Here is a 22755-nt window from a genome sequence, read left to right as displayed (position 1 = left end):
CGCCCCGGCCCGGGCGCTGTGCGCCCGCCTGAGACTGAGGCGGCCCCTTTAAGAGCGACCAGTGCCCCGCCCCGAGCCGCGACCCGGAACTGACGGCCGCGCCGCCCCGGAAGTGAACGTCGCTCTGCGGCGCCGGGGGTGGAAGATGCCGCTGCCGGTTCAGGTGTTTAACCTGCAGGTAGGGGTTGGCGGCTGCGCTCGCCGCGCGGCCGTGCGGTCCGGGTCGGGCTTGGTGGGCGGGGCTCGCGGCGGGCGGGGCTCGGCTCGCGGCTCAGGCCTGGGCGCGCGAGCCCCGCCAGCCTCGCGGGCCGCCCTGGGCTCCGGCCCCCGCCCCGCCCCCGCCTCGCGCGCCAACGCTTTTCCGTGCGGGTGCAGGCGGCCCGGGAGCGGTCAGGATGCGGGGCAGCCCGGCGCCCAGCTCCGCCTCGTCGTCGGCCTCAGACCTGAGCCGTAGCCCTGCGCACAGCAGGTCAGACTTGCGGCCCGGGACGTCGGGCGACTACAGCCTGAGCGCCAGCCTCTCGGCCTGCACGCTGCTCTCCGAGGTACCGCGGCGCGCCCTGCCTGCGGGAGGCGGCCCTCGGCGTCGCCCGAGGTCCCGGCGCCTCTTCCGCTCCGTGGCCTGCCTGCTGTGGCTCTCCTGACTCTGCAGAGAGGGTGTCGATCTATTTTATTATCTGTGACCTGGAGGAGGCTTCATTAATCAGTGTGGCGGCTGGGAATGCCTGACGGCTCCTGCAGTCAGTCAGAGAACTGTGACCCACACCAGTGTGGGAGAGCAGAGGAGGGCGCTTGGCCACCAATACCTGTGGGAGCCCAGCGCAGTTGTGCCTTGGGACATGTTGGGCAGGACCGACCACGGAGGACAGCAGCGTCCCCGCCCTCCCTGGTGCTGTGTGTCATGGAGCTTTTTCTGTATTGCAGGGGGCTGTGGAACCTATGCAGATTGATGTCGACCCCCAGGAAGATCCCCAGAACGCACCTGATATCAACTACGTGGTGGAGAATCCCACCCTGGTACGGATCTTCGTGCGGGGAGGACTACCATCACTTGGGTCTGTTGAGGGGTCCAATCAGACTCCCCACTGTAGTGGATAGCTTTGGGAGATGGTGATGCTTTAGTGACACTTTCGGAGCCAGGAAACTGGGTTTTCATTTGCCCGTCTGGGTTGGCTTCTCAGGCAGTTTTAAGACTTTGCACCCTCCTAGTGGGAACACCTCCGTAAAGGCCTATTTCCAGCCAAAACACTTTGTAATCTGTTGTCACCCCAACTTCCATCACTTGTCGGGTATGTCTGTGTTCCCGCTTTCCAGTGCAGAGCTGGAACCCTGTCCACACTAGTGGGCTCTTCCCAGAATCTGGGACAGCAGTCAGTTCTGTAGGCCTAAGGGAAGGTTTGGTATTCTGGCTCATTCCCTACCCCCACCCCCAGGACCTGGAGCAGTATGCAGCCAGCTACAGCGGCCTGATGCGCATTGAGCGGCTGCAGTTCATTGCTGACCGATGTCCTCCACTGCGGGTCGAGGCCTTGAAAATGGCCCTGTCTTTCGTACAGAGGACCTTCAATGTGGATATGTATGAAGAGATCCACCGGAAGCTCTCTGAGGCTACTAGGTAAGGCCCTGAAGGGGGCAAGTGACTACGTTCTGTGCCCGTCATGCCCAGCATCCTATCTGAGGTGTAGCAGTACCTCTGTACATTAAGTCCTGTGGCAGGGAAGTGGTCCCAGGCCCTGTTCTCCCTCTCCTGGCTTCCTTTGCCTATGTGCACACAGCTGGAATACTAATTCTTCAGAACCTGGTTTAGCTGTCCTCCCCCCTACCCCTGAAAAAAAGGGGGGGTCAAAACCCTTTATCCTCCATTAAAACTTCCCTATCTGACTGTGGGTCCTAGGTCAGGAAGTTTCTCTGTAAAGGGCCCCTGGTACAGATGGGGCCTTTGGATGGGGCAAGGCAAAGGCCTCTTGACACCCAGCCTATAGTTTGTTCTGTCCTCTTCCCTTCCTCCCTGGTTCTTGTGGTTGTCGCTGTCCTGATGGCTAGGTTATCCTCCAGGGAGCTGCAGAACGCACCTGATGCTGTCCCTGAGAGTGGAGTGGAGCCCCCACCCCTGGACACAGCCTGGGTGGAGGCCACTCGGAAGAAGGCCCTGTTGAAACTGGAGAAGCTGGACACAGACTTGAAGAATTACAAGGGCAACTCCATCAAAGAGAGCATCAGGTGCCGGCCTGCTCTGGGCAAGGGAGGCGGGCAGCTGGGCCTGGCTGGCTCCTCGACCAGTGTCCACTCACTCCCAGGCCTACAGGCGCGGCCACGACGACCTAGGTGATCACTATCTGGACTGTGGGGACCTCAGCAACGCCCTCAAATGTTACTCACGAGCCCGAGACTACTGTACCAGTGCTAAGCATGTCATCAACATGTGCCTCAATGTCATCAAGGTGACCTAGGTGACAAGTGGGTAGGCATGGAGGGCCCGGGAGAGGCCACCCAGACTTAGCTCGGCCTTGCCTGCTCATCTGCCAGGTCAGTGTCTACTTGCAAAATTGGTCTCATGTGTTAAGCTATGTCAGCAAGGCTGAGTCTACTCCAGAGATTGCGGAGGTAAGATCCACCTCCATGGTGGCCCCCTGGTAGCTCCCATACCCATTCCTAGCCTCAACGTCCTTTTGAGTTTGCTCTTGACCCTTCCCTGGGTAGGCTGGGGGACAGGGAATAGAGCCTCTTGAACAAGGAGGACAGGGCAGGGCCTCTCATATCTGCTGCCTTCCCCTGCAGCAGCGTGGAGAGCGGGACAGCCAGACCCAGGCCATCCTCACCAAGCTCAAGTGTGCTGCAGGTGAGGCTTCCAGACATCTCAAGCCCTTGTAACCTTGGGGAAATAGCTAGAGATGCAGTACTGGCAGGCTCCAGGACTTCCATGTGTGTCTGTGTTCAGGTAGAGAAGCCGGTGGGGCGTGGGAAAGTAGATCAGCTGGTTTCCAAGCCTGGCTGTGTTACGGGCATTTTTGAGGCTTCCCTGCAGACATACTTACAAGAATGTCTTCAGTTAGATGCCGTTACTAACAAACTGAGGAATACTGAGGGCAAGGCCAATGGGCTGTCCACTGATGACCAGTCTCCTAGGGCTCTAGCAGCCTCCTCTAATAGCCTGTCTTCACCTGTCTCCTGCCTGGTCCCTCTAGGCCTGGCTGAGCTGGCTGCACGAAAGTATAAGCAAGCCGCGAAGTGCTTCCTTCTGGCTTCTTTTGATCACTGCGACTTCCCAGAGGTGAGGAGGAGCACGTGGGACTCTTCAGCTTTCCAAGTCCATAAGAGGAAGTGAGGGCTCATGGATTGAGGTGTTAACCTCTCCTGAATGAAGTCAAAGCATTGTCTGAGTGGGTAGTGGGAAGGCCAGGCCCCGGCTCTGGGCTTCCTTCTTGGTGTGTGCACCCGTGGCCCCACCTCCCCTTCTGCCTCTCAGCTGCTGTCCCCCAGCAATGTGGCTGTCTATGGTGGCCTGTGTGCCTTAGCCACTTTTGACCGTCAGGAGCTGCAACGCAATGTCATCTCCAGCAGGTAAGTTGGGTGGTAGCTCCCACCTCCTGTTCCTGCCCAGGGTCAGGCCCTTAGTCCCTTCTTAGCTGAGCACTCTGGTGTCCTCAGCTCCTTCAAGCTGTTCCTGGAGCTGGAGCCACAGGTCAGAGACATCATCTTCAAATTCTATGAGTCCAAGTACGCCTCGTGCTTGAAGATGTTGGACGAGATGAAGGTAGGAGACAGGTACAGTCGCACTGAGACTGGGCTAGCCTGTGCCTCAGGTCACTGACCAGTTCTCCTCTGCAGGACAACCTGCTGTTGGACATGTACCTGGCCCCCCATGTCCGGACGCTGTATACCCAGATTCGCAACCGGGCTCTCATCCAAGTAAGTGGGGGAGGGGAGTGGCAGTTAGAGGCTGCATGGGGCACACACACTGGGGACAGTGGACAGCTTGTGGCCTCCGTCCTGTAGTACTTCAGCCCCTACGTGTCAGCTGATATGCACAAGATGGCTGCAGCCTTCAACACAACAGTTGCGGCTCTGGAGGATGAGCTAACACAGCTCATCCTGGAGGGGCTCATTAATGCCCGCATCGATTCACACAGCAAGGTGCGTAGTTAGGGCTGGGATTGTTGGGGGCGTGGCCTGCTGGGCCATTCTGAACCTCCCATACTTGTACAGATACTGTATGCTCGAGATGTGGATCAGCGCAGCACCACCTTTGAGAAGTCCCTGCTGATGGGCAAGGAGTTCCAGCGACGTGCCAAGGCCATGATTCTGAGGGCAGCTGTGCTGCGCAACCAGATCCACGTCAAGGTGAGCAGCCCGGGGTGTGAAGGAACGGGCAGCGCTTACACAGCCTCCACTGAACCCCTCCTGTCCACTGCAGTCTCCGCCTAGAGAAGGGAGCCAAGGGGAGCTGACTCCAGCCAACAGCCAGTCACGGATGAGCACCAACATGTGAAAGGCATCCCCGACCTGCAGAGACCGGTCCGCACTCCTGCCCAGCCCACGGAAGCAGCACCTGGGCCTCTTGCCTGCTTTCCTCAGAGGAGGCTCCAGACTATGTGTGGTTCATTAGAGCAGCCTGGCCACTTGGATGCCAGTTCATTGGCCTTCCACTCTGAGGTACTCTGCTGTGGTAGGCAAGCTGCCCGCTATGGCCACTGAGGCCTGACTCTAGATTTCTGTCCAGTGAAACAGACTGTGTGCAATGCCCAGGTAGGGGACCTCGAAACCCTCCTGTCTGTCTGTGTAGTTCTGACTGCAGCAATGTAGCCCATTAAAGTACAGATTGATCACTGCCTCGGGCTCTGCTCCTCTCTGCTTTGGAAGATCTCACCCAGGGCAATCCCCTGAGTATTCTGACCACTCAGGAAAGGCAAGGTGTACCCTACTCATTCCACACTGCTTTCCACTGAGCCAGGAGAGCAGCCTCCTTGGGTGCGGGCTGGAAGCAGCAGTCATTGGCCATTATTAGATCTCTGCAAATGAATCTCTGAAATGGTTTATTGTTCAGTCCTGGAAACAAGTTGTGGGAACAGGGCAAGTTCAGCCAAGGTGCCTGAAGACACCAGCATGTCCTTTTGTGTCAAGTAGGAGATTCCCTGAGTAAAGGCATTTTCTTAAAAGAGTGTCTAGGCTTCAGTGGCTGCCTGGGGTAGAGATGGCCCTTGCTGGCTCTCAGGCTAGGGCACTACCCATGACTTCGGAGAAACCACCTGGTGTTCCGGGCCTCCCCTGCTGAGGTTCCTGCAGCCCAGGCTGGGTCTCTTTCCAGGCCAGAGACTTCTCTAATTTGGTCTTAAAAAGTAGTCCATGGCCTGACAGGAAGAGCGAGAGGGGAATGGTTGTTAGGAAGCCAAGGTTCCCACTGCTGCAGAGGTGGATGGGCTGGTGCAGCAGGCGCCTGCTCACCTGGGCAATCTGCTGTCTCCTTGAATGCTCGCTTCTTACAACAGCCACGGCACAGGTTAAACACACATCTGTTGCCCTGTATACAAGAAAGCTGGTGAATTGAGGCCAACACCCATGCCCAGACCAAATTCTGAGGTAGGGAGTATCAGACTCCAGCAACACCCATGGGGACTGCCCTGCCCACCTGCAGAACAGAAGGGCCAGCTCACCTTTGGATTTCCACACTGGTCACACTTTGCATATTTAGCTGGAAAAAAGCAGGGGGAGAGGTGCTGGTTGAATGAGACAAACACGAGGCAAGCCAGGGTGACTGGCTGCCACCTCTACAAGTCTTGCTGTGACCGACTGGTAAGGATGGAGGATGTGGCTAGTTATATGACAGGAGATGGTGGACACAGCAGAGTGAGCATGGCCTCACTGGGAACAAATAGGAAGCAGATGGGCTTCCAAGTGTTCCAAAGCCCTAAGGTCTGTTAGCCTGTCACCCAGTGAGAAAATGCAGCCAGGTACGGTGGCTCATGTCTGTAATCCTAGCACGCAGACTGCTGCTGCTGCTGAGGCAGCGTGGACTACACAGTGAGATCCAGGCAGCCTGGCTTACAGAGTGAGACCTATCCCAAGGAACAGAGACAACAAGGTCCCTCCTGCTAATTCCCCAGGCTTGCAGAGCTACTAGAGAAAACTCCCAAGGAGCTGCCACCAGACTGCTGAACTCCTAAGAAGCAGCTGAGTGTGAGAGCCCAGGCTGCCGAAATGGCCAGGGCACAGAGGACAATGCACTGGACTGAGACCTCAAAGCTGCACACCTAGAAACAAGAGAGGCTAGCCACCTTCACCTCCATCTATTTGGATCAAGATCCTGGCTGACACCATCCACATAGCAACCTCCCCAGAAGTTCTCAGACTGCATGGAGACTGCCTGAGCCCCATACAAGAATGGGGCTCACCCAAGATTGAGCAGGCCAAGGATAGCCCTAGTGACCCAAAGCCCTGACATACAGGAAAACTCCTCTGTGGTCACCTGAACAGCACCTAGCTAAGGAGTTCATACAATGGCCTTGTCTGATACATCGTACACAGATGAGATTTAAAAGCTTTCACATGTTCTTAGTGTCAAACCCAAAGTCTGGTCTGGGCACAGGACAAACGTCCCTAGGCATTTGTTTCTGAACCCAGGCCTTAGATGTGGCAGAACCTGGCTCCTACCTCCAGTTAAGGCAAAGACAAAGAGACTGACAGTCAACCAGGTAACCTGGCCTGAACAGAGCACTCACGTTTCAGGGAAGGGTCGAAGGTCTTGTGAGGGTTCCTCAGCTGCTTCTTCAGCTTGTTCTTGGACAAGCCATCCAGGCTGCCCTCTTCCTCCTCCAGAGCCCGCTTACTGCGGCCACCACTATTCTCCTTGCTCCCTTCCCTGGGCCTGAAGGGAGAGGGCACACCCAGAAGATACGGTCAGCTCACTGCTGCCAAATGGGGCCCATCTCAGGTGTGGTCCTGGGCAAAGGGGCGCTGCATAGCCACGGAGGGCACAAGCCAAGGACACGTTTCTCCCCTTCATCCCAAGTAACTATTCTTGTCTGCCCAGCCACAGAGGGCCTGTATCAGGACACACGTGCAGCCCACACAACAGAGATGATATCTAAAGTTCAAGGGCACAAGGTTAGTGCCACTGAGCCCAGGCAGGCTTTGATCACAGATGACAGCCTGCCCAACTTTGGAGATTCCAGCCCCAGGGTCCACCCGGTAACCCCAAGGACAAAGTCACACAAGACCAAAGGATCTTTGGTAAGTACCCAAAGCACTTTTCTCCACACAAAGCCTCTCCTCTTCCTTCACTCAGAACAGGGACTTGCCTTAGTGACTAGAGACAATGACAATGGGCACCTGTGCGTGAATTCCCACCGTAGGCTGCCTTAGCTCACTCCCTGTGCGTGTATTCACACTGTAGGCTGGCATAGCTTACCCTCTGTGTGTGTATTCCTACCGTAGGCTGCCTTAGCTCACTCCCTGTGCGTGTATTCACACTGTAGGCTGGCGTAGCTCACCCCACCCCCTGTGTGTGTATTCACACTGTAGGCTGGAGTAGCTCACCCCACCCCCTGTGTGTGTATTCACACTGTAGGCTGGCGTAGCTCACCCCCTATACATGTATTCACACTGTAGGCTAGCGTAGCTTACCCCTCTGTGTGTGTATTCACACTGTAGGCTGGAGTAGCTTACCCAGGCCTGATGTAGGGCTGGCAGATCCAGTGGAAAGCAGGTAAGTTGTCAGGTGGCCTCACTCCTTCTTGCTGCCTGGACATGTCTTCCTGCAAAGGCCCAAGACGTGTCAAAGACCTAAGCTGCTGGCCACTACAGAGCCTGCTGGGCTCCCACAGCCCTGCACCTGCCTGACACCGAAGCTTTAGCGCCTGGCTCACAGCAGCCACGCCCTCCAGGGTCTTCACTCTGGCCAGCTCCTCCCGAAGCTGCTGATGGACCTGCAGCCTGAGGCAGATGCCTGTCATTCAGTCACCACCTGAACCATGGCCAACTCTTTTCCCACCCAGGCTCTGGCCTCCCTCACTGCCAAGCCACCAGACAGCAGACTTGGCTGTCTTGGGAAGAGCACAGAGCACTCCACAGCTGACACTGCTTAGAGACACAGACTCTCAACTCCTATCCAAGGAGCAACTCACGTGTGGTGCCACAGCTTGAAGAGATGGGCCCGGACGTAGGACAGTGGGCAAGGGTGCTGCTGTACAATGTCCAGGTACTCCTCAGCCAGCTCCCACACAGCAGGGCTCCGGCCCTCGAAGAGGGCAGGGTTGTGCAGGTTGCCCTCTGGGAAGTGGGGAGAGAGGAAAGCCTGGAACACCTTCCTGGCCACTCAGGTCACAGGCTAGCTATAGGGGAGCAGGCAGGACAGTGAACACTGTCCACTTAAACGGTCTACAAGGTCAGGACAGGCTGAGCCATCCACTGCTCACCTGCACTCATGACCCCTTGCACACCCGTGTCCTGGATACACCGCTCCACATCCTGCAGGCACCGGATATTCCCATTTGCAAACACAGGGATTCCCACAGCCTTCCTGTGGGGGGCAGGGAGAGAAGCCTGACCCTATACCACACCAGGGCAGTGCTAAGCCAGGAGGGACAGAGACCAGCCACCAAGTTCCACCCTGTTTGTTGAGACACCTTGCCTGCTATGGTATTGCTGCCTTCACTCCTAGACACAGGACATCAGGTAATGCTGAACACACCAAGGTGTGGAGCTAGGTTTATGTCCCTTCCACGAAGCCCACAGGACCAATGATTGCACCCAACCTACTGCATCCACTTGCCTGACCGCCTTGATGTGCTCCCAGGAGGCTGTTCCTGCCATGGGCCCCTTCTGCTCCTTGGTGCGCCCATGTACAGTCAGCAGCTAGGACAGACCAACACATGGTTCAGCATTCTCTAGGCCAAGGTCCCAACCTCAGCTTTCCATGCAGGAAAGAATGGGGGCCAGCTGGGCCTGGGTCTATCCCTGGACCCCAGGGTCTTAAAAGCCCTGCCCCGTGAAGGAGCCCCAGGATGCTGAGGGGTGGCTCCTGCTGCTTTCATGCATGTCTCACAGCACACTTGACCAGGCTCAACATGGAGGACTGGGGAAGAGTACCAAGTCTGATGCCCTGTGGCTTACACCTAGTCTTCCAGAGAGGCTGGATACTGAGCTCACCTAAAGGAGGCCATGGCTGATGTCTGGAGGGCCTGAGACACGGTACTGAACCCAATGTTACTCCCCATCGTCAACACCCTGGAGCTGGGATGGCAGTTTTAGAGGCTCTGAGACCAAGGTAGCAAGTCTTTAAAATGGGGCCAGGAGGGGCCCACTGCCATGCCCACATGATGCACCCCCCACCTAAAGCTACAGGAGGATCAAGAGCCACCTCTGCCTTGGAAGGTTGTCAGGGAGAGACAGTGTGGACGTGAGCCCAGACTGCCTGCTGGGTCCCAGCAACCATCCTAGGAGCCACGGCCCTCACCTGACAGCCGGCCTGCTCCAGCATCCGGGCATACCTCACCGTCTTGTCAATCTCTGGGAAGACACGGATTTTGCACGTGACAGGAACAGAGAGTCTCTCATGAGCCAACAGAACTGAGAAAGAAAGGTGACCTCTGAGGGAACCATGGTCCTACTCCAAGGTGGACAAGCCTCTATATGCCAGGCCCACAGAACCACACTAGCTTTTCCAAAAGGCAGGCCTAGGGGCACATTCTTGGTCTTCTCCTAGTCTTCACATGTGATATCGGCCTGTCCTGGTTTCCAATGAGAGGTAGCACCCAACAGACCCAGTTGTCCCCATGGGGCACTGGGAGCTAAAAGGAAGCCCTAGAGGGATGACCATTGTCCTGGCCTGAGCCCTAGCCAAGCAGTGAGTGCTTATGAGCCCTGTCAGAATGTTTCTGGGGCTGCTTCAGCTGACCCGGTGGTGCGCAGCCAACTCACCCATTCTCTGAAGCAGATCCCACTCCTCCTGCAGAAAGGCGCCGTAGTGACCTGCAGAGGACAAGAGTGGCCTAACGTCACTCTCGTATCCGCTGTCATGAACCTCCTACAAGGCCAGCTCCTCAGAATACAGAGGACTCTACAGCCAGGCTGTGTGTGTGAGTGAGCGCCTTCGTATCGGATCCCCAAATCCAGCAGCAGCTCTGCTTGGAGCAGGGGGGGAAATAAAGTCAAGCAGCTTGTCAACACCTAACATGCGAGTTCTGCCTGCCCAGCTATGAAAACTCAAAAGTGGGCTGCACAGAACACCTATACCACACAGCCTACTATCAGAGAGCCCAGGGAGCCTGTGTGCGGATTGCAGAGCCACGGAACGCCCACCAGCTGATCACATTTATTTAGAGGATAGCCATGCAGCCAGCAGAGCCTGGTCTCCACTGAAGTACCTGAGAACAGTCATTTTCCAGGATAATAAACCCTGAAAAAGGGCTGCTTGCTGGCCACAGGGACCACTGCAATCAGAGGCAGGGACTGACTCTCCCCATGCCCACCCACACAGCCTCCACCAGAACAAGCCTGGACCCCTTATATGGAGGCCTAGTGGGCTCAGCACTGGCCCGGACAGGTGTCAACACAGGACTGTGGAAGTAACCTCACCTCTCTTGGCTATCATCTGTGGGCAGCCCAAATTCAGGTCGATGGCATCACAGTAATCTTGTGCCAGGAGACCCGCCTGGACAAACACCTCTGGGTCATTGGCACAGAACTGAAGAAGACATGAAAGTCATCCATGGTCATAACAGGTCTAAGACTCCCTGCCTAGGCCACCCTGCCCTGTGAGGAGCCCCACAGTGACCCAATAAACTGTGGTCTTCTCACCAACATTTACAATATGATAAAGTACGGAATATCTCTGGCCACTATGAACATGAGTTACACATGTATGTTACATGAATGTGTAACAGCAGCCAAGGGCACAGAGTTCCACAGAACTGATAGCTCTGAGACAGAAGGACACTGAGACCGAGAGGAAGTATCACGGTGACACCGGGGCTACAAGTCCCTCACATCATCCAAGCCGTCTCTTCACCAGGGCTCAGGCTGGTTCCCAGGGAAGAGCCCAGTCTTGGGAAAGTTCATTCAGCAGCTGTGTGTTAAAGCAGGGCAGCACCCCACATTGGCCCCGCAACCCTCCACCTGGGTACGAAAGCTTGGAGATGCTGCCCTCGTATACAGGGTCTAGAACTCGGCTGCTACCTGGTCGTCATGGTCCCTCTGCCCACCTGCACAATGAGAGGCCTGTCCTCGGGACACACTTCACAGTACAGGTTCTCCTTCCGGTAGTTAGCATCTCTGACGAAGACCTGGGCGTGCAGCATAGGGGTGTAGCATAGCTGGGCTCCATGGCGGCGGCTCAGCAGTCTCCAAGCCAGCTCACTCTGGTCCACCATGGGTGCCACCACATGTCGGGCACCTCCCAGGGTGCGGCTCCAAAATTCAAAACCCTGAAGTTTGGGCATCCTCTCCACACTAAGGGCAGAAGGGAACCAGGCTCACTTCAGCCATAGTATATATGCCACCATACCAGGGAGGGTACAAGGTTCATCTGAAAGGAGCTGACCGTTCTTCACACACACACACACACACACACACACACACGCGCGCGCGCGCGCGCGCGATGGAGATACCACACGATGATGACAGGAGAGGCGTCAGCAGGCACAGGGTCGAGCCGCCCCCACCCCAGCCGTGACCCTGTCCGGATCTTACCCCCTCATTTGCTGCTGGATTAAATGCCAGCCTGGTGGAACGGGTGCGGAGGATAAACAGGTCAGTGCTGGAACAACGGATATGCGCCCCTACGGGTGGGACCTGGCCAGGCGAGACCCCGGATCGCGGGCAGGGAGAGCAGCGAGCACATCAGCCCACCGGGCTCCCTTCCTCGTCTGGCCTAGAGCCTCCTGTTCTGACCCGGTTCCTTGGGCTGGACAGGGGGCCGAGGCTACTACCGAATGACGGCGAAGGGACTCGGATTAGAACCACTTCCCGCACTGTTAGGGCTGGCCGCGGCTCCACGAAGGCCTGTGGCTGCGGGCACGCTCCAAAGAAAGGGACACAAGGCCCCGGAGCCTCCGCCTTACCCGCGGCGCCGCCACGAGGACCCGCAGGAACGCGGCGAGAGCCGCCCAGCACCGTAGCTCAGACTCAGCTCACCGCTACCGGAAGTGCCGGGGCCGGAAGCGCACTGTCAGGTTCTCCGCGCGGTCTGCGGTGCGGCGGCGAACAAAATCCTCGGAAACCGCAGCTCGGCGCCAAGGGGACCGGCCTTGTTGAAACCGGAGCGGACCAGGTACAGACTGCGCGTGCCCGGGGCCACGTTGTGCTTTTCAGACAATTATCCCAGGGAAACCGTTCCGCCCACCTCTACTCCCTCTCCACCACGCCTTCCCAGAGCAGCTTAGTTCTTCAGACACAAGATGTAAATTCAGTATAATACACAATAATTCAGATCCTGGATAGGAAAGGCTATCAAAAACAAAAACAAAAAACCACCAAAAAACAGACTGTCAAATTCCAAACCGGGACAAAGGGCTGAGATACCTATTTAATCTATCAAAACGGGCCTGGCGTCGGGTTCTCCGAGCGTCCCTAAGTCCCTTCCTCTTACAAGATAGGGCTAGCATACCCGACCCCTACCCTGAACTCTACAGCCCAGGGGCTGGGCTTCCCTTAGGTAACCAGAAACTTCCTAGAGCAAAGGAGCAAACACTCAGTGGTCTGGCCACTCTGAGTTCTCAGGCCAGACTCAGGTTGGTCTGTTTTATTTTTTATTTATTTATTCCTCATCATCATCATCTTGAAACAAGGTGTCGCTGTGCAACTTCGGCAGGTCTGGGACTCGCTATCTGTGTGTGCACCTTAATTCTCAAGGGTCAGTTCTCTCTCCTTCTGCTTGTGGATCCCAGAAAATGAACTGAGGTGATCAGGCTTAGTAACTGGGGGAGCTATTGAGTCTCCTCATCAACCCACTATCTTTTTTTTTTCTGCTTTTCCAGTCAGGGTTTCTCTGAGTAGCTTTGGTGTCTTGGAACTCGCTCTGTAGACCAGGCTGGCCTATTATCCACCTGCCTCTGCCTGTGCTAGCATTAAAGGCATGATCACCACTGCCTGGTGCAATAGCTTACTTTTAATCAGAATGTTTAGTCAGTTTGTATTTAACCCAGCAGTGACAGAACTGAGCCTACTTGTTTTCAACGTGTCTCTTCTGTGTGGTGTTCCTGTGTTGCTTCTTTCCTGCAACAGACTGAAGGAGGAAAATAAAGAGCAGACATAGCTGGGGTTTTTTGTTTGTTTTTGGTTTTTTTTGTTGTTGTTGTTGTTGTTTGAGACAGGGTTTCTCTGTAGCCTCAAAGCCTGTACTGGAACTAGCTCTTGTAGACCAGGCTGACCTCGAACTCACAAAGATTCACCTGCCTCTGCCTCCCAAGTGCTGGGATTAAAGGCATGTGCTACCACCGCCCAGCACACTATGTTTTTGATAGATAAAAATGAACTTCAATATAAACTGAGAGGTGGAGTTTGCCACAAGTTCAATGCTGGGCTAGTTGACAACACAGTAGACAGTTAATTGTCACTTGACACACCTAGAATGACCCAAGGAGGGAGTCTCAATAAAGGATTGTCCAAGGGCTAGAGAGATGGCTCAGTGGCTGCTCTTGGAGAGGACCGAGTTTCCATTCTCTCTGCCACCATGGTGGTGGCTCATAACCAACTACCCAAAGCCCACTTCTGGCCTCTGTGGGCATCAGGCATGCCTATGTTGCACAATCATGCAGTCAAAGCACTTATAAACTTTTTAAAATTAAAGTTTTCTTTAAAAAGGTTGTCTAGATTGGGTTGGCCTGTGAGCATGCCTGTGGGAGATTATCTTGATTAGTAGGAAGCCCTACCTCCTGTGGGTAAATTGGCATGGGATCCCAGGCTGTGTAAGACTGGAGAAAGCAAGCTGAACACCGGCACACATGTGTTGGAGGAAGACCGCTTGTTCGTCCCAGCCGCCCAGAACCAAAATAACCACACAGAAACTATATTAATTAAATCACTGCTTGGCCCATTAGTGCTAGCTTCTTATTGGCTAACTCTTACATCTTAATTTAACCCATCTCCATTAATCTGTGCATCACCACGAGGTCATAGCCTACCAGCAAAATTTCAGCATGTCTGTATCCGGCAGTGACTCCATGGCTTCTTTCTAACTCCTCCTCCTTTCTCCCAGCATTCACTTTAGTCTCCCCCACCCCAGCTCTTTCTGCCCTGCTCTGCTATAGGCTCAAAGCAGTTTGTTTATTAAACAATGATATTCACAGCATACAGAGGGGAATCCCACATCACCTCCCCTTTTCTATTTAAATAAAAAAAGGAAGCTTTTAACTTTAACATAGTAAAATTACATATAACAAAACAGGTTTCAAGCAAGAATTACAGTTACAATATTTATATCTACTTTATCTTTTATCATAACTAAGGAAAACTACTATAACTATAAATTTTTCAACTCTATCAAAGACTCCAGAAGGATATAATATTACCTAAGTTAATAGGAAGTGTATTGTAAGCAACTTCCAAAACTCTAGAAATGACAGAGACATCTTCCTGCCTGGACAGTCACCCAAAGTTCTTCTGTATCATTGGGACATCCATCTTCAGCCTACAGGCCCATAGTATCTAGCAGACTTTTCCATAAAGCAGGAAATTTCAAAGACGTTCTACCTATCTTGGCAGTTTGTCGGTCACTTTCTTCTGTGTCCTGCACACATGTGTCAATTCATGGCTCTGAGCTTTGACTGTGGATGTAATATAATTAGTTGCTTTAAGTTCCTATTGTTTTGACTTCTCCAAAGTGATAAACTGTTACCTGGAATTGTGAACCAACTATGACAGTCATGGTAGTTTGAATGTAATGGGCCCCCATAAGTTCATAGGGAATGGCACTATTAGGAGGTATGGCTTTGTTGGAGTGGGTATAGCCTTGTTAAAGGAAGTGTGTCACTGTGGGGGTGGACTGAGACTCCCAGTGTCTCAGTCGACTTCCTGTTGCCTGCAAGATGTAGGATTCTATGTCTGCCTGTGGGCCGCCATGCTCCCCACCATGATGATAATGGACTGAACCTCTGAACTGTAAGTGAGCCACCCCAATTAAATGTTTTCCTTATAAGAGTTGCCAGGGGGGCTGGAGAGATGGCTCAGAGGTTAAGAGTTCAATTCCCAGCAACCACATGGTGGCTCACAACCATCTGTAATGAGATCTGGTGCCCTGCAGGTATATATGCAGGTGGAACACTGTGTACTTAATAAATAAATATTAAAAAAAACCTCTAAGACAACAGTAAGTTTTTTTCTTTATGAAAACAAGTTATTTTTTTATTTATAGTAGTGCTTTACTTCATTTCCTCTATTGGAGTCTTACTACTACTTCCTCTGATTTTTTAAAGAAGATTTATTTATTATGTATACAATGTTCTGTCTGCATATATGTCTGCACACTAGAAAGGGGCAACAGATCTCATTATAGGTGGTTGTGAGCCACCATGTGGTTGCTGGGAGTCGAAATCAGGACCTCTGGAAGAGCAGCCAGTGCTCTTAACCTCTGAGCCATCTCTCCAACCCCCTGATTTTTATTTATTAATTTATTTTTTATATAGAGTTTCATTATGTATCTTCAGCTGGCCTGGAACTCACAGAGATCCACCCGACTCTGCCTGTCAAGTAGAGACACCAAAGGTATGGACTACCATATCTGGCTAGTTTCACTACTCCTTAATTGTTCTAAGGCTGCTCCCACGCACCTCGAGTCAGAGTCTGAGAGTCAACAGTTTCTGTTGTACAATCACCTGCTCCCACTTTTCACCTCTGCTGTCACACATCAACTCCACAAACCTTATAGAAATACTGCATCGTTGAGTCCTGCTCTCCAGCATTGGTGCCATTGTTGATATGCATTTTATAACGATATGAGTTACAGAGGCCACTTACGATACTTGTATTTTCTGCCCTGTAAGAAAATGAGAGGGGCTGGCGAGCTGGCTCGGCAGTTAAGAGCATCTGCTGCTAGTCTTAGTGTTCTATTGCTGTGAAGAGACACCATGAGGGGCTGGAGAGATGGCTCAGTGGTTAAGAGCATTGCCTGCTCTTCCAAAGATCCTGAGTTCAGTTCCCAGCAACCACATGGTGGCTCACAACCATCTGTGGTGAGGTCTGGTGCCCTCTTCTGGCCTGCAGGCATATACACAGACAGAATATTGTATACATAATAAATAAATAAATCTTTAAAAAAGAGAGAGAGAGAGACACCATGACCACAGCAACTCTTATAAAGGAAAACATTTCATTGGGGTGGCTGACAGTTTCAGAATTCCGGTCCGTTCTAGGACATGGCAGTGCGCAGACAGACATGGTACTGGAGCAGTAACTGGGAGTCCTACGTCTTGCAGACAACAAGAAGTGATCTGTCTCATAAAGTTCAAAGTCTCTTCTGAGATTCATGCAATCTCTTAGCTTTCATCTCCCTATATAATCAAAATCAAAAAGCAGATCACATACTTCCAACATACAACGGCATGGGATATATATTATGGTTCCAAACATAGGGAAGGGAGCACAGTGAGGAAACACTGGGCCCAAGCAAGAACGAAAACCAGCTGGGCAAACTCCCAACTCTGCATCTCCATGTCTGATGTCAAAATGCTCTTCAGATCCCCAACTCCTTTCATCCTTGTTGAGTGCAGTAAACTTCTTTCTCTTGGGCTGGCTCCACTCCTTGTCAGCAGCTCTCCTCAGCAGGGATCCCAGGGCTCTGGCATCTCCAACATCCTGGAGTCTCCAAGGCAATCAGCTTCAACTTCACAGCTTCATGTAATGGCCTCTCTGGGCCACCATTCAGGGACACCCCTGACACATGCCTTATAGTGGCTTTCCTTAGGCACAGAGATAACTCCATAACCCCTTTCTTCTATCCTTGACGCTTAAGCCAGAACCACGTGACCGAAACTGCCAAATTCCGCTGATTGCTGGGACTGGAACATGGCTCCCTTGTTCAATTACATCTTCACCAGCTTTCAGCTTTCTGTTTTTGATAATTTCCTTCACTGCCTAAGCTTGGCTGTTTTCTATAGACCAGGCTGGCCTCAAACTCACAGAAATCCACCAACCTCTGTCTCCTGAGTACTGGGATCAAAGGTGTGCACCACCACACTGGGCTAACTCCTTTGCACAAGCTGCGTGAGATCTTGCCCTGAGGTTACCACTTCTCTTTCTTTCTTTCTTTCTTTCTTTCTTTCTTTCTTTCTTTCTTTCTTTCTTCCTTTCTTTTGCCCGTCCTTCCTTCCTTCCTCCCTCTCTCTTTCTCTCTCTTTCTTTTTTTTCTTTTCCTTTCTCCCTCCCTCCTTCCCTCTATCCTTCCTTCCTTCTTTCCTTCCTTTCTTCCTTCCTTTCTTTAAGATTTATGAGTGCTTTATCTGCATGCACACCTTTAGGCCAGAAGAGGGCACCAGATACCACTAGAGATGGTTGTGAGCCACCATGTGGTTGCTGGGAATTGAACTCAGGACTTCTGGAAAAGCAGACAGTGCTCTTAAGCCATTGTGCACTGAGCAATCTCTCCAGTCCCCCATTTTACTCCATTTCTTAATCTGTTTCTCTCCCTGAACACAGGATTTAGCTCTATTCCACTTCCTGGTGCCCTTTTCTCAGACTGCACATTTTATATTTTATTTTCTTAGCTTCTTTCTTTTCACTATAAATCTTCGTCGGAGTTATCACTAATAAATACATGACAGAATCTATGCTAGGCTGTTTTGAGATTTCCTCTGCCAAAAGACTTAATCCAAAACTCTTCACTTTAGGCTCAGGCAGACTCTTTGGACAGGAGCAAAAGGCAACCACTTTCTTCACCAAAATATCACAGGAATGATCTCCAGGTAACATACTAAAATTCTCCCCCGGCCCCGCTAAGAGGAGCAGCCCCCTCATAGTTCAAATCACCCTAAACACCAATGTCTCCCACTGGTATGGCCCATTAAACAGTGCTTAAAGTATTCCACTGGTTTCTTAACTCAAAGTACCAAAGTCCAAATTCCTCCAAACACAAACATTCCTCCTTTCACAGCAATACCCCAGTCCCAGTACCAACTTCTGCCTTAGTTATGGCTTCTGTTATTGTGAGGAGACACCATGACCACAGCAACTCTTATAAAGGGAATACTTATTGGGGTGGCTTGCTTACATAAGTTCAAAAGTTCACTCTGTAGGGCTCAGCCATGACAACCTCAATAGAGGCCTGAGATTCAGTAGTTTATCCTAAGGCAATACCTGGTTCCAGGAAAGACCACAAACTGAGACCACTCAGGCAGGCATCACCCAGGAACAGGTCATCCAAAAGAAATTCCTAATGTTCCAACTGTTGTACACAGGAACACCTGTCGTCCCTCAGTCCAGCACACCCATCCCCTTTCACCAAGACACCCCTAGACAAATGTCAGCCAGTCAGAGGTCCTGAGTCTTAGGAATTCCTCACCCCAACCTCTGCTATTATAAAAACCCTGCCCCAACTGAGCTCGAAGCGCTCAGATTGTGCCAATGCATTGGACACTTGGAGGGTCCAAGTTCAAACTTGAATAAGAATAAAGGCTCAGCAGTGGTGGTGCCCGTCTTTAATCCCAGCACTCGGGGGAGGCAGAGGCAGGTGGATCTCTGAGTTCAAGGCCAGCCTGGGCTACAAAGCAAGTTGCAGGACAGCTGTTACCCAGAGAAACTCTGTTTCGGAAAAAGAAGAAAGAAAGAGAGAGAGAGAGAGAGAGAGAGAGAGAGAGAGAGAAAGAAAGGAAGAAAGAAAGAAGGCTCTTTGCTTTTACATACAGGATTCAGTCTCCTTGTTGGTTTTTTGGGGACTCTGCAATCTGGACATAACACAGTTCATTATCGTCATGGTGGGACATAGTTGTGAGTTGTGTGCCGGCAGACATGGTGCTGGAAAAGGAACTGAGAGTCCGACATCTTGCAGGCAACAGGAAGTGGGCTGTCTCATGGGTGTGACTTGAGCATAGATGAGCCCTCAAAGCCCACCTCCACTCTTCCATAACAAGGCCACACCCACTCCAACAAGGCCACACCCACTCCAACAAGGCCACACCCACTCCAACAAGGCCACACCCACTCCAACAAGGCCACACCTCCTAATGGTGCCGCTGCCTTTGGGGTGGCTTTTCTACCACACTGCTCTTCCAGAGGTCCTAATTTCAGTTCCCAGCACACACAAGGCGAGCTGGGCAGTGGCGTTACACGCCTTTAATCCCAGCATTCAAAAGGCAAAGACTGGGCATCTCTGAGTTTGAGAACAGCCTGGTCTACAGATTGAGTTTCAGGACAGCCAGGGCTACACAGAGAAACCAAGAAACAAACAAACAAACAAACAAAACGAAAACAAAAATGAAAGACAAGATGCACATCCCTGACATTTATCCAGCACTCCTCATCCTTTCTACAGATCTAAGTTTCTACCTGTTTTAATTGCTCCTTGGGCTAACGTCATCTTTTAGTCTTTATCGGTCAGATCTGAGCATCTGCAATGCGCTCACTTGCATTTATTTGTAAATCTCTGAAACTCCATCATCTCATCAATAAAGGAAAAAATAAAGCAGAAGAAGGAAAAGAAAACAAGATTAAAGAAAGTAACAGCTGGACCTGGTGACACACATTGGAATTCCAGCTGGCCTGGAGCTCTCGGTCCTCCTGCCTGTCCTCCTGAGTGCTGGGATTGCAGACATGCGCCACCACGCCTTAGCTCTGGCTGGTCTCCTTGGCATTGCTGCTTTGGGGTTTGCTGAACTTCTTTCATCCCTAAGTTAATTTTTTTCAACCCATTTAGCAATATTTCAGTCACTTTTTTCTTTTTTCGAGACAGGGTTTCTATGTGTAGCTTTCTTTTTCTTTCCTTTCTTTCTTTTTCTTTTTCTTTTTTTTTTTTTCTTTTTGGTATTTCGAGATAGGGTTTCTCTGTGACTTTTTTGGAGCCAGTCCTGGAACTAGCTCTCGTAGACCAGGCTGGCTTCGAACTCACAGAGATCTGCCTGCCTCTGCCTCCCAAGTGCTGGGATTAAAGGCGAGCGCCACCACCAGGCTATGTGCAGCTTTCTTTGGTGCCTGTCCTGGAACTTGTTCTGTAGACCCGGCTCCCGCATGGCCTCGGCCTCCCCGCGCTGGGATTAAAGGCGAGCACCACCACTGCCCAGCTCTGTTTTCTTTTTCTTAACAGGGTCTCTAATGCAGATTGGCCTTGAACTAGGTTTCTAGCTAAGGACCTTGAATTCCTGCTCCTCCTATCTCCCTCCCCACAAGACTTAGTTTATCCCGTGCTGGGAATCAAACCCCAGGCTTCGCGTGTGCTGGGCAAGCACTCTACCAGCTGAGCCACTTCCACAGCCCTTTTCTGTTCTTCCCTTGTTCTTTATGCGACAGTCCACGTTTCTAGTGTTTGTCGACAACTGTGTTGGAATTTCTTTCTGCTTTGTTTCCTGGGGTCCCTTTATTTGAGCTAGGGCGTTACCTGCCCTTAGGCTGGCCTGCCCCCTAGTGGAGCCTTCCAGCACTGTTGGTCAGCTGAGGCAGCACGGGCCACCCCTGCGATCAACAGGCAATTTACAGATCTGGCATCTGGGAAGGGACAGCCTGTGACCTCCGCTCACCTCTCTTGGCAGGGCCCCACTACCTTACCGTAAGCCTGGGCAAAGGCACTGAGACTAGACTCCTCTTCCTGCTGCTCTGGAGCTGAGCTTCCGACCTCCAAAGGGGACTTGATGAGGAAGAACCCCCGGCATAAGCAATGCAGCACAGAGAGCTGGGGTGGAGAGCCTTTGGTAGCCTGTGCAGTAGCCCTAGGCTGGCCCTGGGGGAGGAGCCTGTCCTTAGCTGCACCCGTCACGTGGGCAGAGGGGGACGGGGCCAAGGCAAGTGCCCCAAACTCACTGCTCCTGCCAGGATTTGGTAGATTTTCCTGAATACTGCTTTCCCTTTGGCTGAGAGTCCTCAGAACACCTTCCAGGACTTTCAATGACTTTCTGGAGACTTTTCACCAGAAAAGGCTGCCTTGCTGGGAGCAGTCTTCTGAACCCTTCCGGCCACCAGGAGCACGGGACCCTTTTAGTTCAATGTGACTCACACGATGCTCAGGTTCTGCCAATGTGTTCCCGGTTTGTTCCGTCTTATTCTCTTCATTTTTATTTTCTATTTTTTTGGACAGGGTCTCATCATGTAGCCTTAGCTGGTCTGAAACTTAGTGTGTAGACCAGGCTGGCCTCAGACTCACAGAATTCACTCGCCTCTGTCTCCCAAGTACTGGAATAAAAGGGCATGGGTAGCATGTGCCGTCATGCCTGGAAAAAAAAAATCTTAAAAAAACAGCTGAACTAAACAGCATATTCTGAAGAATACCCCTCCACCACCCTTCTTCCCTCTTCCCATCATCCTCCCTAACACACAAAGCGGCATTACCGTTATACCCATATATAGCATTATAACCATATCGACTCATGGTCTTCTTGCTTCAGCTAGCTACATGCTAGGAATACAGGTGCGCTCCACCATCCTGGGATTGCCTATCTTTCCCATTTGTTGTCTTGAAGCTCACGTCAGGTTTCCTTGCTCACGGCCCTCCTTTGCACACACAGACATTCCTTCTGACAGTCATCCAGGAGAAATGGTTAGGTCATGTCCACTATTTTGTGATTTTACATAGTGTTACAATGTGTTGTGTGTGTGTGTGTGTGTGTGTGTGTGTGTGTGTGTGTGTGTGTAGGCGTAGGCGTAGTCAGGACATTTTCCAAGGAACTTGAACACTGAGGTCGTTTTTCTGCGAGCAGCCACATCTCCCGGAGACCCTTTGTTCTGTGTGCGCTTCCCACCAGTACTGCTTTGGTGCCGGTTTCCCTGCAGCCCCCACAGCACAGTGAGGTCATGTCTGCAGTTGTACCAGCCATCCTTGTTGTGACTATCAATCTTTATTTCCCTTATAATGAGAGGCTGAGCATCTTTTAATATGTGTAGAGATCTAACTGACTATTACTTTGTTTATAAATCCCTCCTTAAACGGCTTCATGGAGGCATAATTAGTACTTTGGAAGTATATGTAAAGTGACAATTACACGTCTATAGATACTTGTATATGCAGCTGAAACTGTTACAGTGAGACCATGAAAGTGTGTATCGCCACCCCCAGTTTCCCTGTGATCCCCCACCCCCTTTATCCATGACACTCCCGTTGCTACTGACGGCTGTGCTTTCCTAGGGCTTTATACACACAGAAGTGTGTCAAGTCTTCGCTTTGCTCTTTCTTCCCAGGGCTCAGTCATGGATATTCTGAAATATCCGTATTATGGGATGTTCTGAAATGCGTCTCTCCATTCCCCTGCTTATGAGTCTGGAATGGTTTCTGATTCAATCTGTTGCTATGAATGTTCTTGTCAAATCTTCATACGGACGTAGGGTAATTTATATGCCTGGGAGCAGGACAGCAGATCCTATGTTAGATGCACATTTAACTTTGCTTTTTGAAAGTGGCCTCAGATTCCCTCTGCAGCCAAGGACAACCTTGAACTTCTGATCCCCTGCCTCTTCCACCCAAATGAGTAGAGGGTTCCAGGTACGTGCCACCACACCTGGATTCCTGTGTGTTAAGGAAAGGGTTTATTTGGCTCAATCACAGTCCACCATGAGCCAAAGGCACTCAGTGCAGAAATTCAAACAGGAACCGGGAGTCAGGAACTGAAGCAGAGGCCATGGAGGAACACT

The 22755-nt window shown here is 51.8% G+C and overlaps 2 protein-coding genes across 10 annotated transcripts; one reads left to right on the top strand and one right to left on the bottom strand.

The window, feature by feature from the left end:
- The first annotated feature begins 41 nt into the window (after positions 1–41).
- Positions 42–4829, top strand: Gps1 (G protein pathway suppressor 1). 9 transcript variants are annotated; one of them, XM_085694222.2, is made up of 14 exons: positions 42–178; positions 925–1017; positions 1434–1615; positions 2056–2220; positions 2306–2441; positions 2527–2604; positions 2782–2839; positions 3186–3271; positions 3467–3561; positions 3649–3754; positions 3829–3909; positions 3997–4134; positions 4207–4341; positions 4415–4829. In XM_085694222.2, the coding sequence occupies exons 1-14, from the start codon at positions 146–148 to the stop codon at positions 4487–4489; spliced, it is 1461 nt and encodes a 486-aa protein (XP_085550348.1). In that variant the 5' UTR covers positions 42–145; the 3' UTR covers positions 4490–4829. The 9 variants fall into 9 exon arrangements, with proteins under 9 accessions (XP_085550348.1, XP_085550347.1, XP_085550346.1 ...); XM_085694221.2 differs by having other exon boundaries at positions 2779–2839; XM_085694220.2 differs by having other exon boundaries at positions 2044–2220.
- Positions 4830–5016: 187 nt separating this feature from the next.
- On the bottom strand, positions 5017–12153 carry Dus1l (dihydrouridine synthase 1 like). The gene is made up of 14 exons (XM_085694223.2): positions 11686–12153; positions 11199–11445; positions 10573–10681; positions 9916–9966; positions 9452–9564; positions 8764–8850; positions 8412–8511; positions 8121–8265; positions 7829–7929; positions 7663–7747; positions 6717–6862; positions 5652–5689; positions 5443–5518; positions 5017–5348 (listed from the first exon to the last, which is right to left on the bottom strand). The coding sequence occupies exons 1-14, from the start codon at positions 11691–11693 to the stop codon at positions 5209–5211; spliced, it is 1446 nt and encodes a 481-aa protein (XP_085550349.1). The 5' UTR covers positions 11694–12153; the 3' UTR covers positions 5017–5208.
- Positions 12154–22755: the final 10602 nt, after the last annotated feature.

Source organism: Myodes glareolus, chromosome 9, assembly GCF_982192425.1.
Source record: "Myodes glareolus chromosome 9, mMyoGla1.1, whole genome shotgun sequence".
Lineage (NCBI taxonomy): Eukaryota > Metazoa > Chordata > Mammalia > Rodentia > Cricetidae > Myodes > Myodes glareolus.
The sequence above is the reverse complement of the archived record's forward strand: the minus strand, read 5'-3'. Positions and strand labels throughout refer to the sequence as shown.

Coding starts and splice junctions, on each gene's coding strand:
- Gps1 (XM_048429293.3), top strand. CDS start 396: ATGCGGGGCAGCCCGGCGCCCAGCTCCGCCTCGTCGTCGGCCTCAGAC. Junction 2,605..2,778: donor CTACTCCAGAGATTGCGGAG/GTAAGATCCACC, acceptor CTTCCCCTGCAG/CAGCGTGGAGAGCGGGACAG. Junction 3,910..3,996: donor GCAACCGGGCTCTCATCCAA/GTAAGTGGGGGA, acceptor TCCGTCCTGTAG/TACTTCAGCCCCTACGTGTC.
- Dus1l (XM_085694223.2), bottom strand. Junction 9,565..9,915: donor GGATCTGCTTCAGAGAATGG/GTGAGTTGGCTG, acceptor TTTCTTTCTCAG/TTCTGTTGGCTCATGAGAGA. Junction 8,266..8,411: donor GCAAGGGGTCATGAGTGCAG/GTGAGCAGTGGA, acceptor CCCACTTCCCAG/AGGGCAACCTGCACAACCCT.